At 41.6% G+C, this 19,158-nt stretch overlaps 1 protein-coding gene across 1 annotated transcript in view; it reads left to right on the forward strand.

Moving 5' to 3' along the window:
• The window catches only part of ACO1 (aconitase 1), a 52,636-nt gene extending 35,821 nt beyond the window's left edge, over positions 1-16,815 (forward strand). The window contains exons 13-22 of the mRNA XM_037493038.2: positions 76-211; positions 1,034-1,118; positions 1,734-1,890; positions 3,009-3,133; positions 4,683-4,787; positions 5,353-5,495; positions 6,017-6,164; positions 10,217-10,339; positions 12,571-12,756; positions 13,939-16,815. Of these exons, the coding sequence (XP_037348935.1) occupies positions 76-211; positions 1,034-1,118; positions 1,734-1,890; positions 3,009-3,133; positions 4,683-4,787; positions 5,353-5,495; positions 6,017-6,164; positions 10,217-10,339; positions 12,571-12,756; positions 13,939-14,052 (1,322 nt within the window). The 3' untranslated portion in view covers positions 14,053-16,815. The remainder of the gene's footprint in view (positions 1-75; positions 212-1,033; positions 1,119-1,733; positions 1,891-3,008; positions 3,134-4,682; positions 4,788-5,352; positions 5,496-6,016; positions 6,165-10,216; positions 10,340-12,570; positions 12,757-13,938) is intronic.
• The last annotated feature ends 2,343 nt before the right edge of the window (positions 16,816-19,158 follow it).

The following is a 19,158-nucleotide window of genomic DNA, read 5'->3' on the forward strand; positions in this document are numbered from 1 at the left end:
CAGTCTGTTTTTTGAATTGCCCCTGGCCTGTAGAGGAAGCGGCCACCCATCGTACCTGTGTTTACCACTTTACAGGCTTGTTAGCAAAGAAAGCTGTGGATGCTGGCCTGAATGTGAAGCCTTACATCAAGACTAGTCTTTCTCCCGGAAGTGGTGTGGTTACCTACTACCTGCGAGAAAGCGGAGTCATGCCCTACCTGTCTCAGCTTGGGTGAGGGAACGATTTCTTTTATGCCATTGGTTTTGTTGGTTTGGCCTACACCTGACTTAGCTGATGGGATTTAATAGTGTTGTCTTCTGTCAAATGGTAAGTAGACATGACCCTTATATTTCTACACACCTGCAGGTCAGGTGTGCTGGTTGTTCATTATCCAGGAGCGCCAATGAGGGGCAGGGGTGGGAAATTGAGCCTGTGCCCTGGGCTGCTGCTGCATCTGACTAGATGTGGGGGCACCTTTTCTCATTTGCACAAGGCATGTTATGGGCTAGCATTGGCTCTGCAACTGAGAGGCTGTGCTTCATTATGAAAATAATTATTTACCATGGCTAAAAATATTCTTAGTTCTTGAAGTAAATTAATTACTTGTTGCCAAGTATAGTTTCTTCCATTTCCCCATTATTCTTAATTTGGATAACATAGATTTTATTCATCATAAAATGCACCTCATAAAAGTCATAAGTTCTTGGGGTTATATGATAAAAGTAGTAAATAGAAACAGTAAGTGGCATATTTGAGTTCAACTCAGAAAATTCTAGAACATTCGATTAGATGACTTTTTTTGTAATTTACTCATAAAAATAAATTACTTTTAAGAGAAAATTATTAAAAGGAGTCTGACTGAATAATCTAGAATGGATGAATAGTATATCAAAATGCTCCCAAGAGTGAAAGCTTAATGGAACTAGCACTGTAGTAAATTTACTTCATGCCTTGCTGTCCTCTTTCAATCAGTGGTCTCCAGGAACAGTCAGCAGCAGATGGGCTCACTGAGGGCTTTTATTCACTGTCATGTGCTTCTTTTTTGGCATCTAGGTTTGATGTGGTGGGCTATGGCTGCATGACCTGCATTGGCAACAGTGGGCCTTTACCTGAACCTGTGGTAGAAGCCATCACACAGGTAATTACAGAAGTGCCTGTGGGTCTACAAAGCTGTTGTTTCTTTTCATGTGATGTATGAACAAAATACTGGTATTGTCAAAAAGTTCTGGGGAAGCAGGAGAGAGATATAGATAAGAGTATGCTCTTGGAGTTGAACTGAATTTATTAGTGATATACTCTTGAGCAAGTTAATTGACTGACCTGCTTTCTATAAATTAATGTGAAGCAAGCCAAATCATATTTCTCAACACTACAGAATTTATGGGACAAAAATCAAACCAGTGCAGTTTAATTTAGATTCATTTGTGCGAAGATTTGTTCAACCAGTTTTCGAGTGACTAGGAGCAAACAATTCTAGAGGCCTTTTTAGTCAAAACTAGCATTTAATGAGCAGTCACTTCTGTGCTAGGCACTGCACTAAGTCTTGCATTCCCATCATTACCTTAATGCTGACAACTCTGTGAAACAGTTTCTATTACCATTCCAATTCACTGTTACGGAAAGAGGCATAAAGAGGATATTAATTAACTTACCCAAGAGTATATAGCTAATAAGTTCACTGCAACTTTGGCAAATGGTCAAACACAAGAAGCTGAAGCAATCTCTTTATTACCTGGTTTTTGTCCTTAAACAGGGAGACCTTGTAGCTGTTGGTGTACTGTCTGGGAACAGGAATTTTGAAGGGCGAGTCCACCCCAATACCCGGGCCAACTATTTAGCTTCACCACCCTTAGTGATAGCATATGCAATTGCTGGGACCATCAGGATTGACTTTGAGAAGGAGCCACTGGGTAAGATTTTTTTTGTGTGGGTATGAATTTTTTTCCTAACGAAATTAAAAATATTACTGAAAGGAATTTACTGCTTTCCTTAATCGAAAGTGAAGCATAGAACTTGGAAGAGAAAATTGAGGAGTGTTTTTTATACCCCAATGCACAGCTAAACATAATGCAAATAGTTAAATAAGCATTTACTAAAGGGTAAAAGAATGACAAAAAGGGAGTTAATATGGAAATAGAGATCTTCTTCCTACGGACTCTTCAGCTCCTCTTTCTGGCACCTTCAGTCTAAGGATATGCATTGTTTTAATATGCCCTCTGTAGCACCACTTCCCAGCTAGTTCCATTTTCTCAAAATTCAGAGGAAATGACGCTTTGTTTTCTTCTTGCTTGCTATACCCTCCTCAACCCATTCTAAGAAGATTATATGATATGGAAAATGAGGCCCCTTTGGTTTACTTTTAGGAAATCATAACTTTAGAGGTACAGTTGATCCTCATTATATTTGGATCTGTATTTTTAGTTTGCCTACTCATTAAGGTGTCATTTGCCCCAAATCAGTCCTCATCACATTTCCCTGTTTATTCAGAGACACACAGAAAGATGGAGACTTTGAGTCACTCCACAAGCATATAATCAGCTGAGGTGGAACAAAAGCAGTCTTCTGCCTTCTTGTTTCACCTCTCCTACTATAAGTGTCCTTTTCCTGCTGTATTTACTGCTGTGTTTTTTGCATTTTTGTACTTTGTGTTGGTGACTTCACTGTTTACCGCGGCGTCCAAGTGTGGAGCTCAAGTAGTCGCTAAGCCCAAGAAGCTGTGATGTACCTCATGTTAGACAAGATTCCTGAGGCAGAGTTACAGTGCTGGCAGTTACAGCTCCCTGTTAACGCAGCAGCAATATGTATTAAATAAGCAGTCTTTAAGCAGAGACAACGCATAAAGGAATTTTATGGGCTATGGGTTGATGGAAAATGTGACCAGAGGAATCTAACCCTGTATTGCCCCTAGGGACAGTGATGTAGATTTTATAGACTCTAACTACTGTGAAGAATGAGACTTGACACTCTGTAACAAAGAAAATAGAGTCTATATGAAGTTTTTCTCATTAATAAACATTTTTTTCTCCAGGGGTAAATGCAAAGGGACAACAGGTATTTCTGAAAGACATCTGGCCTACCCGAGAAGAGATCCAGGCAGTGGAGCGCCAGTATGTCATCCCTGGGATGTTTAAGGAAGTCTATCAGAAAATAGAGGTGAGATCTCTGCCTATCCTGCCCTCAGGGTGTCTGTGTCATTCCTGCAGAGCTCAAGGCTGACTGGAGTATAAACTACAGAAAGTAGCCTTTATTTCTTCAGAGAAGCAGGGAAACACTTCTCAGTCCTTTTTTTCCTGTGACTTGCATTTTTACAAACTCCACACTCCCCAGATAGCCTTGAGAAGGCCTCAGGCCTGTAATTATTGGCCAGCGCTCCTTAACTCCCCCTTCTCAGAACCATGACATCACTTTTGTGTCACCAAAGTGGACTCAAAGGAACATCTATTGGTTAAATGTACCTCTCAGAATTCTTTGAAATACTTAAAAATGAATAAAGTCACTCAGCAAGAAGCACAGAACTACCAAACTGTTGAAGTAAATAGCACTTCGTGTGCATTTTATAAATAGGGGGAAAATATATGAGGCCCAATATCATATTCTGAGATTCTTCTATGTTATTCCTTCCCCTGCCTTCTGTGTTAAGCTGACCTGTAGGCTGCTGACTAGGGCTAGTGGTTTGAAATAAAGAGAGCAAACTGGGGTGAGAAGGCACATGGAGATCAAATTCATGTGCTGTGTGCTCTTGCAAGCTGTTCATTGGCAAATGATATTACTCTAATTAAATATTTTCCCCAAAGGCTATGTTGATGTAACTGTGGAGAGAATTCAAGCCAATTTGAATGCATGGCAGCTGTTACTTGCTGTCCAATGGCTATATGATCTGGAAGTCCACTTTTAAAACCTTCAGAAAGTAAATCTCTCTTATGGTTTAATCTGGATCATTATTTCAAAGTTATATAAGTGTATAGATACATATATTTACATCTTAAATATACATTATGTGTGTGTGTGTGTGTGTGTGTGTATAGGTATATGTATATATGTATATAGCGTTATCTAACCCATGCAACAAACTACTCCAAAACTCAGTGGGTTAAGACAGCAAGCATATATTACCTCATAGTTCCTGTGGGTGCAGAATCCAGATGCAGCTCACTTGGTGTCTGGGCCTTCACAAGCCTCCAATCAGGGTGTCATCTGGGGCTGCAGCTCATCTGAAAGTTCAATAGCAGCAGGATCCACCTCTAAGTCTGCTCTCGTGGTTTTTTGGCATGAGGGTAGTTCCTCACTGACTGGTAGCCAGAGACCTCTCAGTGTATTGCTGTGTCTCTTTTTCACAGATCACAGTATTGTAGCTGGCTTCATTCCAAGCAGGAAAGAGGCAGAGAAAGCTAAGGGGAATGAGAGAGACGGGGCTGAGTCTTTTTACAACCTTATGTTGGAAATGAGCTGCTAAGTTCTGCCCACTTAGCAGGAAAGGGTCACATCAGGGTATGATGCAATCAGGAGGCTGACCTTTGGGGCCATCTTTCAGGCTGCCCATCACAGTGCATTTGTATTTTTAAGTGATTTAGCATGACATTGTCTTGGTCTACAGGAACTCTTGTATTACTACTTAGAACAAAAATGGTTTTTATTGTACTGTGTGTTTGCATTAAATTTTCCTTCAAATGGAATGTGATTAGATCTGCCTTTTCTTTTTAAGACTGTGAATGAAAGCTGGAATGCCTTAGCAGCCCCCAAAGATAAGCTGTATTCCTGGAATCCCAAATCTACCTACATTAAGTCACCACCATTCTTTGAAAACCTGGTAAGACTTCTTATTTTTTTAACAAAATGAAATCTTCAAAAGGTTTCTTACCAGATCTACTTTATTACCCTATACCTTTGCTGTGACTACCTATTTCATGAAAAACTTTACAAATCCAAGTAGATAACACTGGGAGCATTTTGGGAAGCTGGGATAATGGGCCACAGTTGGCCACAGATAATTGGACCTGCAGTTCCCCTGTTCATGGGTGCTGATTGTGTGGACACCTTGGTGGTCTGGTACCACCCACACCCAGACTCAGTAAGGTCTGAGGAAGGTCAGCATCTGAGGATTTGCATGCATGTGAAAAAAGACTTGACATTTGCAGCTGCATCCCTATTGCTTTTGAGGGGATAGTGCCAATTCTTCTTCTTCCCTTAAAGGATGACATAAGAATATTTCAAGTACATTCACCTTTCTAAGCAGCCCTGATAAAATGAAAAATCCTTGAGTTATTTATGCCTTGATGTACAGTTGTCACCGGGTTCAGGGCTGTTGAGACTCCCCTAATGAATAAACCTGGGCAAACACTGGGACTTGGTTTTTGTTTTTTTTTTTTTGCTAGACTTTGGATCCTCAGCCCCCTAAATCTATAGTGGATGCCTATGTACTCTTAAATTTGGGAGACTCAGTAACAACTGACCACATCTCTCCAGCTGGAAATATTGCAAGAAACAGCCCTGCTGCGCGCTATTTAACTAACAGAGGGTAAGTGTGAGTGAGGAAGCTGGAAAGCAACAAACAGAAAGGGCAATTAGTTTCCAAGCCCAAGGATTCAGTAAACACCAGTCTGAAAAAGACCGTATGAAAAGGGAAATAAATACTGTCCTCATCCACGTAACCTACCTATGGTTAGGTACGGAACATACGATCCCCCCATTCTTGGTTCCATCTGACTGGCCTGATTGCTCTCTCTGTGTCCATCTTAGCTATTCTTCATTTTCTATGACATTTTGTTGACGCCCCTACTTAAATAAAATAAATGCTCTTAATAGAGTCCTCCTGATTTTCCTACCTAGATCTGTAAGACTAAGTTGATCCCAAGAGAATAGTGATTTCGTTGCACCTGTTGAACCTGTGGGTACCTGGCTTTTCTGTTATTAGAGAACGATTCTTAGTAGACACAGAGCAATAGCTAGGTTTATGGTCTTCCTGCTGTCTTGTTGCAAGCTAAATTTAATTTTCACTCATTTCACTAAACTAGTTCTTCTCCTGCCTTCTGTTACTAGCCTGACTCCACGAGAATTCAACTCCTATGGCTCCCGCCGAGGTAACGATGCCATCATGGCTCGAGGGACATTTGCCAACATTCGCTTATTAAACAAATTTCTGAACAAGCAGGCACCACAGACTATACATCTGCCATCTGGAGAAGTTGTGAGTATTGTCTCTTCTGCTTCCTCAAGAAGCCAGCATTTGTCAGGCGCTGGATGGTTGCGTAGACAAGTGCTTCCCTTTTGTTCCTATTTTTTCCTCACAGCGCCATTCTACCTCAGGTTTCATAAAGACCCTCTTGCCAGGTGTCCCTGTGTGTAGAGTTTTTCAATGATGTCCTTTTAAAACTGTAAAACCTCCTTTTCCTGCTTAAGGGTTCTGCTAATGTTTAATTAAATCTAGTTTCCTAGTTTAACCATGGTTTAACTACATCTGGCTTCCTCAGCGTTGTGCTTACAGAGTCTCTGGATAGAATGCCATCAGTTCAGGAGGAAATTCCAGATTAAGATAGAAGATATTTATCAAGAAGTGCTAGCATATAACTTAACTAGCATTTAATTCACCATACCCTCTAGAAAAAGAAGGAATGTGGAGGCCTGCTGGGTCCTCATAGGAACCAGAGTTTCAGGATTACAGCTGGAATTGTTGGCTCACAGTGGGGAGCCATGAGGAAGGTTAGGAGGGGCCTGTACCTTGAGCCTGGCAGATTATTTCATCTTCTGAACCACATTTTTCTTACTCATGAAGTAGAAATATTAACTACCTTGTAAGGTTCTGATACTTAAACGGAATGACATGTTAAGCACCTAGTATAATATCTAGCACATGAAGTAGTGTCACTTCCTTTCCCAGTGCATGCGGCAGAAAACTCTTGAAAACTGTTTAGACTGCTTGAGAAATAACCCTGCCAACCTACTTTAGAAGGTTAATAGCTAATATTTACATGGAACTTACTGCATCCCAGGCAATATTTGTTCTGAGCTCTTTGCATGTACTTCTAACAACTCTTTAAGGCAGGCGTCATAATCATCGGTATTTTAATTGGGGACCTGAAGCTCAGCGAGCTCATTTAATTCCCTAAGGTCACATAGGGGGAAGCTGAGATTAGAACCCAAGAGTCTGGCTCTGAAGTCAGTGCTCTTCACCCCAGTGCATGCTGCTGCACTTGTGACTGATTAGATTTGTGTAAAGCAAATTCTTTATAGGTAATAAGTGATCATCAGGACCCAGCACAAAGTCATTGTCTAACAGATTTGCTTAATAAATAGCAGGCATGATAGACTGTTCAGTGAAAAGGATTCAATTAAATGGTGGAATGCCCAAGGGACCATGGGGAAAGACTTGCAGTTAGACACTAGGGTGCTGCCAGAAAACTTACAAGCACAATGAACCTCACTTATTTACAAGCCTGCCATGACTTAGAATTTCTAGTAGTCAAATGTCCAGTGCCTCTCTTAAATAAGGAGACAGTCAGATGAACAGAACTTTGAGCCAAGCCTTGATCTAGAAAGACAAAGTACAGAGGAATAAGAAGGAAAACAGATGATGCAAAAAGAAGAAAAATGTAGCAAAAACATTGCTTTAGAATGATTTTCTGTTGCTCCAAAGTAATCAAGACAAAAAAGAGCACTTAAATTTTTTTTGAAAGCCCCTCAAAATTTTCAAAGGAAAAGCTGATCAGTTGATAAAATCTCCCAGAATATAGAACAGAAAGGTGAAGGGTAAATTAGAAAGAAAATTAAGGACTGAGTTGGGAAAGCCCAGCTCGGACTGAATAGGATTCTGAAAAGACAACAGCCAAAGTGGACGTGAGAACATTGGCAAGGACATCACACAAAGTCCAAATGATTTAAAAAGGCCCACTCCATGTCACATCATTATGTAGCCAAGAACAGCAGTCATAGAAAAGATCTAGAAACTTCAGAAGAGGGAAGGACAGCTTACATACAATGACTGGGGATTAGAAGTGTTTCCAGCACTGGAAACAGACTGAGGAAAATGATTTGCACATTTTTTCTGCTGACAATCAAGTGATATTAAAGTAATAACATATTCAGGAACTCAAAGCTTTAAAAATATCCCTCAATCCCTGTCTAAGGAAGCTACTTAGGAAATGTGTTCCACCAAAATGAGGAAACAAACCAAAAGAAGAGGAAGATAGGGCCTCCTTGGTGGCGCAGCTGGTTGAGCGCAGTGCTTTGAAGCTGTCCACAGTCTCTGCAGCACAGGTTCGATCCCGGCTGGCGAGAATCCCACATGGCATGGCAGACCTCTCCTGTCTCGCCCGCTGCTCCCCTCATCAGTGTATTTCAGTCAGTCTGCCTGTTCTGCTCCCTGCTCTGTCTCTGGTGAATTTTCTCACCCTCCCGCGCCTCTGGCCTGTACCCCAGTGCGTGTATAAATAAATAAATATTTAAAAAAAAAAAGAGGAAGATACAGAATTCAGGAAAAAGAAATGCAGGGAATCCTCAGGTGTTGGGGAAGGAAGATTCCTCTGTGATAGGAATGAACCACATCCAGAGAACTAGCCGTCCAACTGGGACAGGAATAAGGCCTGTGAGAGTGTATCACTCTGAAACGATTTTTTAAATGATTGCTTCATATATTTGAATGTCTGTAGAGAAGACTTGTGCTTTAGTTAGGGTGTTTGGGGGGTTAATGGACAGGGACACAGAAATAGGTGAACACACAGTAAAAACAAATGAAAATTATTAACTGCTGTGGAAATTTGTTTTCCACTGCCAAGAAAAGGAAGTCATAGTACACTGCATGACTGAACCATAAGTCGCCTATATGTGGACATAATGCAAACACCGGGTATGAACTTATCAAAACCTGTGAGATAATTGTATTGGGAAGTCGGGGCAAGGGAGGTATAAAAGAGGCGGGGAGAGGCAGAAGGCCTTGGAGAGTGGTGGCTAAGAGAATTAAATCCTCATCAGAGTAGGAAATGGACAGATAACAAAAGTGAATAAAAAATGGCAGTTTAAATACCTAGAGATATAGGGGTAAAATAACAGAAGAAACAACTAAATTTTACATTATTTTCTTTGGAAGAGGGAGAAAGCAGAGAGCCACTGGCTTTATAAACCGTTCACTAAGCATAGCTGTGTCAGAGAGACTAGGGTCCTAGACCTGCCTCATCCCTCAGAGGAGACTGTCAGTTTTACAGTTTTGAAAATACTTTAAAACATACCACTCCTGTATTAATACCCACGCTAGTAATAGCTATCTCTGAAAATATCCAGGTGACTGGATCTTTCTGTTCTTTTAAAAATCTAGACTATTTGGTTGGACAAAAGAAGGCTCTTACTGTTTTTCTAACAGTTTTTGTCTGTATTCATGAGCTCTGGCCAGATGGAGACACAGAGATTCCTACCCAGGATTAAGTGATGCCACTTGGAAATTAACTACGGACCCATCCATCCACCAAAACAGTAATTTGTAAAAGACTACTTGAGAGTTTGAGTGAACACTTTTCTAGAGCTCCTTTAAGCTAAAGTACTCCCTCTTATTGAAGAATTTTACTCTGTGATTTTTGTAGCCAAGAAAAACGATTGTTTCATACCCCATCACCAGCAATGCTATTACTTCTGAGTAAAGCCTCCTGTTAGCACAATACTGAGAGTTTCTGTAAGAAACAAGAGAATCTATTTGTATACAATGTTTGTTGTATGTGCGAAGAGTAGTTGACCCGCCCTTTTTTTGATTTGTGCTTCCATTGCTGGTTATCTATTGTCTCTGCCCTTGACCTCCACATAGAAGAGTACCTGATAAAAGTGGATACTTCACGTAATCTCTGAACGTGTTACCTTCTTTGTTTTCTGCTACCCTTCAAAATGACCATCCCATAGTCTCTGATACTGAGTCAAAATCAATGTTTAGATTTTCCGTTTTTTAAGTTTTAAAATAGTTTAATCAATAGATGAGGAAAAAATCGAATCTAGTTTCCTTCCCCCATTGTTCTAGGATTTGAATATTTTTCTAAAGTCAGGGCAACAATTAGGTGTTTCATTTAAAAGAATATAAAATTCAGTTTGGTGGGGGTAAATAAGATGGAGTTCATTGGAAAACTGTAAACCAGGCAAGTGGCTGGCTGATTTTCCTGTTGGCTTTGCATTGACTTGGGCCTCTGGACACCAGATCTCCACACACCTGCATCCACACTCTGGGGCTTTACCGTGTCTGTAAAACCTTCCTTTTCCCTTCCTCAGCTTGACGTGTTCGATGCCGCTGAGCGGTACCAGCAGGCCAACCTTCCCCTGATTGTCCTGGCCGGCAAAGAGTACGGCTCGGGCAGCTCCCGAGACTGGGCCGCCAAGGGCCCTTTCCTACTGGTGAGTATGTCGTCGAGACATTCAAACAGGTGGCTGCCCCACTAAACCAGGGATGACGTGGGGAGGGGGCCCAGGGAAAGATTCTGTTGCTTTACTTTCCAAGCTCAGAAAAGTAAGTAATATTGTTCATCCCCTGCTTCTTGGTGGATCTGGATTTACTTCATGTGGTGAAGAGATGGAGCATAATCTAGAATTGACCTGATTCCCTTAGGCCAGACATTCATATCTTGGGAACCACGGATCTTTGGAAGTGTCTATAGAACAGTTTAGTGGGAAAATCTGCGAAGTCTCTGAAATTAAATCCAAAAGTGTGTATGTATATCTTTTGTTATAGGGGAAAGTTTCATGGTTTTCAGAACATTCTCAGAGATTAAGGGCCCAAAATTTATTTCAGGCCATTCTCCCAGATGAATGTGAGGAATAAGCCAGGGGCCACTGCCACTGTATTTTCACAGATGGGAAAAAGTGGAGACTGGGCTTTGGATAAGCTTGGGGAATGCACTTTTTACAATAGCTCTGCACTGCCTGTGAAAATCTACTCATGGACTCAGTAGAAAAGGAAGCTCTCTCTGTGTAAAGACAGATAGCTCTTTAGAAGCTTCAGCTTTTCAGGGCTTGACCTGCTTGAGGTGTCCCCAGGTGCCACACCGGGAGCAGTTTTTACCTCTTGAGCATTGTTTGCTTTAAATGAAACAATTTTGCTGCCTGGTTTTAATCCTCTGGATTAGCTGATGTCAATTTGTATAATTTATGACTCAAGCAAATTAATGGGAAACCCTGCATAAGGTGATATCCACGGGTACAGTGCAAAACATGGCTCTCTGACAGGCAGCCCTCCAGATGTCCAGCCTTCTAAAAATGTTTTTGAATATTTTTATTCCAAAGGAGGGAGGCTGGAGGTTGATAGTAGAAAATAGACCCAGGCAGCAAGCAGTCAGGAGGGAAACTGTTAATATCCAACAGCAATAAAAGAACTGGCACCCAGAGGGCTTGCTGCAGTTTTGCCTGTCCAGGCAGTGTCCATACTTCATTCTGTAGCTACCCATCCTGGGGCACACAGGAGTCTTGGGCTGTAGCCCCAGCAGAAAAAGGTAGACAGTGGTGATCGACAGCACTGCAGCACTGCCAGCCATTGGTGAACAGCATGTGTTTATAGAGATTTCTACTTCTGCCAAAATAAATACAAAATGCATACATGTACCAATCCATACAAAGTATATACTGTCCTAAAGAATCTCATTCCTCTATAAATTTGTTTTTAAATTTGGAAATAATCATGAGGTTTTTAAAAATACTTAAGCCTGGATGTCATCCCCAGAGATTCTGGTTTAATTAATAAGGAGAAAGGGATGGGGACTTTAAAAGTCTCCCCTGGTGATTCTAACATGCAGCTAAGCTTGAGAACCACTGCTCTGTAACCATGCTTCTCATCACTTATAAGAATTGCTATCTTCCCACACCATGCTCTCTGCAAGATTCTGCTGCAGTAACTCTGGGGTAATGCTCAGGAATCTACATTTTTAAGAAGTTCCCCCAAGTGACCTTAATAGAAGTGAATCTTAAAAGTATACCCTAAATATCAAGAAACCTCTTAGTGTGTCTTAATATTATATTACAGTTAACTAATATTTAACAACGGGATATTCTAGTTAATTGAATAGCCTGGTTTATTGATGATTGCTGTATATGGCCAGTTATGGATTACCAATAAAACGTACTTCCTAGGAAGCTTAGTATCAAGTCTATGCTCAATGCAATTTGATTCTTGAAATAAAGCCTAAAAGCATCAACATCTCCCAATGCACTCACAACAGCAGCAGAATTCAAGGGAAAGAAAATTTATGATGCGTGGTATGGATTCCAGACACAGTGGAAATTTGCTCAGAGATGTTGCATAACGAAATGGTTAAGTACATGGTCACAGTGCATGGGTTCAATACTGCCGCTGACCACATGAGTGGAGGGAGCACAACATGAGCATCCAACATAGGGCTGGCAGCGGGTGGCATGAGAGAATTCACGTAAGTACTTACGCAGTGCCTGTACATTGCAGGCAGTTCAGTCTAGCTATTGTGTTACTTACACTAGAGGATAACATTTTACGTAAACCATTAATTGGTATTTTCAAAGAATTTAGGTTGCTAGAAGAGTCTGACTTAAGCCTTTTGTAAAGTTCTTTGCATCTAAAGAAAAATTGGAACTGTACCTCAACTACTCTCTTGGCTCATCAGGGAATCAAAGCTGTCCTGGCTGAGAGTTATGAGCGCATTCACCGTAGTAACTTGGTGGGAATGGGGGTGATCCCCCTCGAATATCTCCCGGAGGAGAACGCAGACACCCTGGGACTGACCGGGCGGGAACGATACTCTATCATCATTCCACAGAACCTCAAGCCTCGAATGCAAGTCCAAGTGAAGGTAAGCTGGAGGCACTCCATACCAGGCCTAGCAAAAGGAATTCAATATTGTGTTGTTTTTTAAAGGTTTATTTATCCATACAAGAACTGGGGTATAGGCCAGAGGTGTGGGGGGTGGTGAGAGGATTCACCAGAGACAGAGCGGGGAACAGACCAAGCAGACTGACTGAAATACCCTTCTGAGGGGAGCAGGTGGGCGAGCCAGGAGAGGTCTACTGTGCCAAGCGGGTAGCTCCCTGGCCGAGGATCGAACTCATGCTGCAGTGGCTGCAGACAGCCTCACAGGTTGCATCTTAACCCCTTGCGCCACCAGGGAGGCCCCCAGACTCTATGTTTTTAATTAGGTCATTAGAAGGAAATGAGTGAGCGTTGGAAGGAAAAAAAAATCTCTTTTGTCAAGACTGCATCAGTCTTTGGAGCTCTCTTAGCATCTTTCCTACCTGCCTTCATTACATAGTAAAATGATACTTGCTGATTTATTTATTCCTGTTTATTCATAGAGTTAGCATTTGTTCTACTCTTACCTCCCAGCCCTGCTATATCCTATTTCTCCCTCTAACTCTGTCAGAGAATATTGATGAAAGCTCTGGAATAGGGCATTTCCACATTACCTATAGAAAGCTCCTTCGTATTATAAAAATATAAACAGCAGACATACTCATCCTAGCCTTGAGCTTCACCCCAGGGTCCAGGATTTTTAGCCCAGAGTAAAATTGACAGCCCTTTAGGTGACGTAAGGATGAAGTGCCTCCATCAAGGTCCCTGGAAAAGTGAGCCACCCAGACAGCTGCTGAGCAGCTGCTGAGTCTGTGTCCCAAAGTGAGCAGCTGGCCCAGCAGCCCAAGGGACATTCTTAATGAAACCTGCTGACCTGAGACATTTCCATCTGAGGGGAGCACCTAGAAAGGGTTTAGAAAGTATCGTCTGAACGTCACTAGTAGCTGCTGCCGAGAGAAGCAACTTCAAATCCTCCGGTGTCTCTCACCTCTGGTATTTTATGCTCAGCTGAAGCTCTTGATAAAATGCAGCTTCAGTAGCAGGGCTGGGCAGGTCCCAAGACTGTGCATGCTCCCAGGAGCTGCTGGTTCTTTGTGGAGACTCCATGGGTCCAAGGGGCACAATCTCCCTGTGTGGGGTCGCACTTTCTCCCGTAGTGATTTCACTCTCTTCTTTATCATCGCAGCTGGATACCGGGAAGACCTTCCAGGCTGTCATGAGGTTTGACACTGACGTGGAGCTCACCTACTTTCACAACGGGGGCATCCTCAACTACATGATCCGCAAGATGGCCAAGTAGACCCTGGTTTCTTAGACGCCTCCACGTGGAGCTGCCCCAGAGGAAGCGCCTGTGCACCAGCCCAGCAACCTGGGTGAAGAAACACCCCTCCCCCTCCATGCAGGGGCGCCTCCTGGCAGACCCAGTACATGGGCACTGCAGTGCTGGTGCCGTTCCTCCAAGCACAAAATGAGCAGTTTCTATATCCCCTCTTTTTCTAGTCTTTTTATCTTTTTCTAGCATTTGGAAGTTAGAGTGGTGGTAATGTCAGTAGTGCCAGGAAAAAACAACTGAGCTGGTCTTTAAAAGTTACTGATCACACCAGGTTGATTTTTCACTCTTGTTAATGTTCAGCTGAACATAAAAAAGTCTCAGAGATGTTTCCTCCCTTTTTTGTTGTTGTTCCTATAATCCTCAGCTCAGTGAAAACTTTTCCTTGAGGGTCATTTTCCTTTGCATACTGTACCAGTGTTAACTGAAATGGGTAGATAGAAACTTCTTCACACTTCAAATCATAGTAGTGCTTGTGATTCTTCCCCTCCAGACACCTCCTGAACAGGTCAGACATTGCAATTTTTTGATTATGTGCCTTTTGATAGCTCAAATACAAAGTTTTCTTTTAATATCTTCAAAAAAAATTTCCCCAGAAAAATTTTCATTTGTCAAAAGGAAAACTTAGTGTGGAGGTGGCTTTGAAGAGAAACATGGAACATTTCTAATATGAATAAGATTAAATCTATTTTCAAGAAAAACTTTTTGACTTTGGAATTAAATTCTGCTGTGTGTGTGTGACCATAGTTTTGAGATATATAGAGCAGAGTGAATCTTCCACAGCCATATCCTGAGGCTTACATGACCTTCAAATTCTCCCGTTTTTATGACTACATCAGTGCTATGCCATTAAAATGGAAGTGCTGAGGAACCAAGATGTTCTCTGCCCTGTTTGGGAGCAGACAAGAAAGCAATGGCAATGACTGAAGTGTGGTGAGCAGATCACAATTCTTTGATTTTTGTGCTCTATAATTTACTCATTTTCATCACTGAAGTTGTTTCAGGTCTGCTTCGGGTGCCATAACAAAATATCATAGATGGCTCAAACATCAAAAGTGTATTTTTTCATAGTCTGGAGGCTAGAAGTTCAAGATAAGACTTGAGTTGATTTGTTTCCTGATGAGCACTTCGAGGCTTGCACATGGTCCTTCCTCCGTGTAACTGCGTGAAGAGAAAGAACTAGCTCTCTGCTATCTCTTCTTCTAAGGGTGCTAATCTTACCAGATCAGGACCCTTATGACCTCATTTAATCTTCCAAGGAAGTAATTAAGATGCACACTCAGGTTGTGGCTTCAAAGTATAAATTGGGGAGGGGAGAGACACAAACATGGAATTCATAACAAATTAGTCTCTTGTAATGATTTTTTTTAGTCTTCGACTTTTACATTCTGGGAATATGACCTGGTCATCAGGACACCTGGGATCAAGTTCTTTCTGCCCCTTATCCCACATATGGGGTCAAGGCAGGTTATTGAGCATCCAGTTCTGAAGCCCTGAGGATCTAGCTGTGTTCATGATAAAAATTACAGAATCCCATTGTGCAAAAAAAAAAAAAAAAAAACTGTTAGGATCAGTCCTAACATAAAAACACTAAGAAAAGCTGAGAGAACAGTCATCCACCCTCTTACCTTTTCATTATTGAATTTCTGGGGACCTGTCTTAGCTCTTCATATCCAGTAGTTATGGAGAAACATTCCTGTACCAAGGACTTATGGATAAGGGATCCCCTTATTTCTAGAATGGGATCCCCTCACTTTTGGATTCCCCACCTCTACCTCCAACATACCCTCTGTCCTGTTCATTAATAAAGTGTCTTCACCAGTGCTATATCCTTGCCCCACCACATAGCTGAATAAACCCCTTTTACCTAATTTCTCATGAAGACACTGGTCCTCTTATTCTTTAAATTAAAAATATGCTGCTCTTACTGGTCCCAGTCCCTTTTTTCTTCCTTTAGTACCTCAAGTTTTGTAAACCCATAGTGCCTGATTCCTCCTAGGGAAAGAAGCATTCCCTGATGTGCACAGTAAGTTAGCCAACAAACTTAATACAATAAGCCACGTGCCTACGTCTATAAGGCAGCCTTCATGTGTGTATGTACACCATGTCTTTATAGTGCATGAAGAAGAATTTAGGGGAAGGCTATCTTAGTTGTGACTCTTAGTTATGGTATTGCCACCACCACTCAAACTAGCTTAAGCCAGAAAAGCAAAATTACTTGGCTCACAGAACTTGAGGTACAGGGATAGCCATGGCCACAGGCTTGAATGGGTCTAATGATTCAAACTGGGGCTTCTTCCCCATTTTTTCCCTCTCATTGTACCTTCCGTTTACCTCAATCTTCTGGGCCACTCCATGTGCCAAGGAATATGGCTACCAGCATCTCTCCGGTAACAGTAACCTGTGACTTTCCAGGTTCGTCTCCCTACATTCTCTAGGCTAAAAATATTGGGAGTTTCCTAGTCATCTAGATAGAAGCAGCTTGCTTTTGGCAGTTCGCTTTAAGGACAGTGTGGAATGCCCTTATGGGTTGTGCGAGAACAATATGGAGCTACTTCTGAAAAACAGGAACTAAGTTTCCCCTGCTGCCTTAAGAAGTTGTCAGATGTCATAGCCACAAACAGAACTTAACACCCAAGTAGTTTTTATCACCCACAGTCTAGTTATCGTGAACAAAGATTGTCATTACAGCTGATATTTTTTAGGTTTTCATAATTTGTACCTGTAGATATCTTTGTTTTAATAATTTCATCTACTTATAGCTGATATTGCTAACAATTTTAATAATTTGCATTTAATAACTAAACTGTATGTTCAAATCTGTATGTTAAATACAGATTTATAGTTTTATTACATAGTATAATAAAGTTACTCATATGACCCTGAAATTAATACTCTAGTTTGGTTATGGTGTCTAGTCAGCACCAGGGCTGGACACTTGCTGCTGCGCTTCTGCAGGATGTTTACAATAGCTCACAAATAAAAGGGTTCCAGGCGAATATATTTGGGAATCACTGGGTCTTACTAAAGTAAATGGATATTATGATGCTGAGCGGACAGTGAGACAGTATATGCTGTGGATGGCAGGGGACCTGTCTGCCCTCAGAACGATTTCTTTAGATGTCTCACAACACCTGTGTTCCACGGAGCACAGCTGATGAAATACTGACCTGATGGTTGGTCTGTTTTGTAAACTCAAAAAAATACCAGTTTTAAGGACAGAATCAGAGTTTACTGATTTTGTTACACAATCAGGTATGTGATTGAAAGTGACTTTCCATTTCAGGTGAAAATACCATAATGTTAGACACCGACTGGGATCGTAGAGCTAACACATTTCTGTGGTTGTATGATGGATTATAGTTGAACCACCGAAGAAACTTAAAAATACACGTCGTTGATACTTCACGAGGATGTTCAAATGAGGGGCTGGGCATGTGCCCATGAAAAAAACTCCCCAGCTGGTTCTGAAATGCAGCCAGCGAGCAACATTTGGGTGATGTTCAAGAGTTTGCAATTCTCAAAACCCTACCTACCCATTTCTTTCACTCAATAAATATTAACCAAGTGCCTACTCTACATTCCAGGCTCTATGCTTGGCAATGGTTTGTTCTAACAGTATTCAAGAAAACAACTTTGGTTTTGTCTGCAAGACCTATGGGAGGAGGCAATACATACAAGTTTTTAGCATTTGAGCATTGTGATTGGCTTTTGATGTGCTTTTTTGGCTGAGCCACAGTCCTGTTACTCATCTGAGTAAAGGGAATATGTAGATGAATTGAAGTTCCTGTAAGTTGAATTCAAGTCAATCAAAAGGGAGTACCTCCTTGGTGGACCTGACCTAGTCAGGTCAGTCTTTTAAAAGAGGACTTAGGGGTCTCCCTGGTGGCACAGGCGGTTGAGCACAGCGCTGTGAAGCTGTCCGCAACCTCTGCAGTGCCAGTTCGATCCCTGCTGGCTTCGGAGCAACCCATATGGTGAAGCAGACCTCTCCTGTCTCGCCTGCTGCTGCCCTCAGCAGTGTATTTCGTCAGTCTGCCTGTTCTGTTCCCTGCTCTGTCTCTGGTGAATCCTCTCACCCTCCTGCACATCTGGCCTGTACCCCGGCTCTTGTATAAGTAAAAATCTTAAAAAAAAAAAAAAAGACTTAGACCTTTCCTGAGCTCAGAGATTCCAAATAGCTCCTACCTGTGGGGTTCCAGTCTGTTCTAGGTCTTACCTTCCTAACCACGTGCCCTAAGGACTTCAAACTGCTTTGGCAATCTAATTGCGTAAGCCAGTTCCTTGTGATAAAGTGCATGTGTGTGTGTACACATGTACATAGATATAGGTATCTATATAGAGATAAATGTTGATATGTATGTACATATGTATCAACATGTATCTCTGTGTAGATCTAGATATACATAGATGTATATAGATCTCTCTCTGCACACTGACATCTACATGTAGATGAAGATACATATAGTGTATTGGTTTTGTTTTTCTGGTTGATCCCTGAATGACATAACATTAAAAAAGAATTTGAATCTATTCTATATATTCATATATGTGTGTGTGTGTGTGTGTATGTATACTAAATGTTCTGACATAAACATAAATACCTGTGTTTTGACTTGTTTGCCATCTTCAGTCAATATGCCAGATTTTAGAAAGCCGAGTTGAGAATTTTCTTCAATTTCTTAAAAGCCTAAAAATGAAAAGCAATTAAATTAGTTGGATACTACTGAAACAGCATTATGGAGAGGAGATAAAAAGAAGGGGCTACAGCTACTCAAAGGGCAGTGCCAGTGGAGGACAGGTCACTATCTGTACATTCTTCACCTATGCCCACAATGGCAAGACCACTCAGGCTCAGGGAACCACAAGAAGGAGGTCTGTTTAGGAAACGGAGAAAACAGTTTTCAAAGTCAGAAGTGTCCAAAAGTCCTAAACAAAAGGCCACTCATCCAAGATGGCGTCCAGTCAACAAGAGCGTCAATCTCATGGAACGCCGGCAAAAGCAGTGGGCCAGGATCCAACTCACCACAGCTGGAGGTGTGTAGTGGCAGGATGAGCACAGAGCAGGTTTTCTAT

Source organism: Talpa occidentalis, unplaced genomic scaffold (genome assembly GCF_014898055.3).
Source record: "Talpa occidentalis isolate TD23 unplaced genomic scaffold, MPIMG_talOcc4v2.1 talOcc4.7, whole genome shotgun sequence".
Taxonomy (NCBI): domain Eukaryota; kingdom Metazoa; phylum Chordata; class Mammalia; order Eulipotyphla; family Talpidae; genus Talpa; species Talpa occidentalis.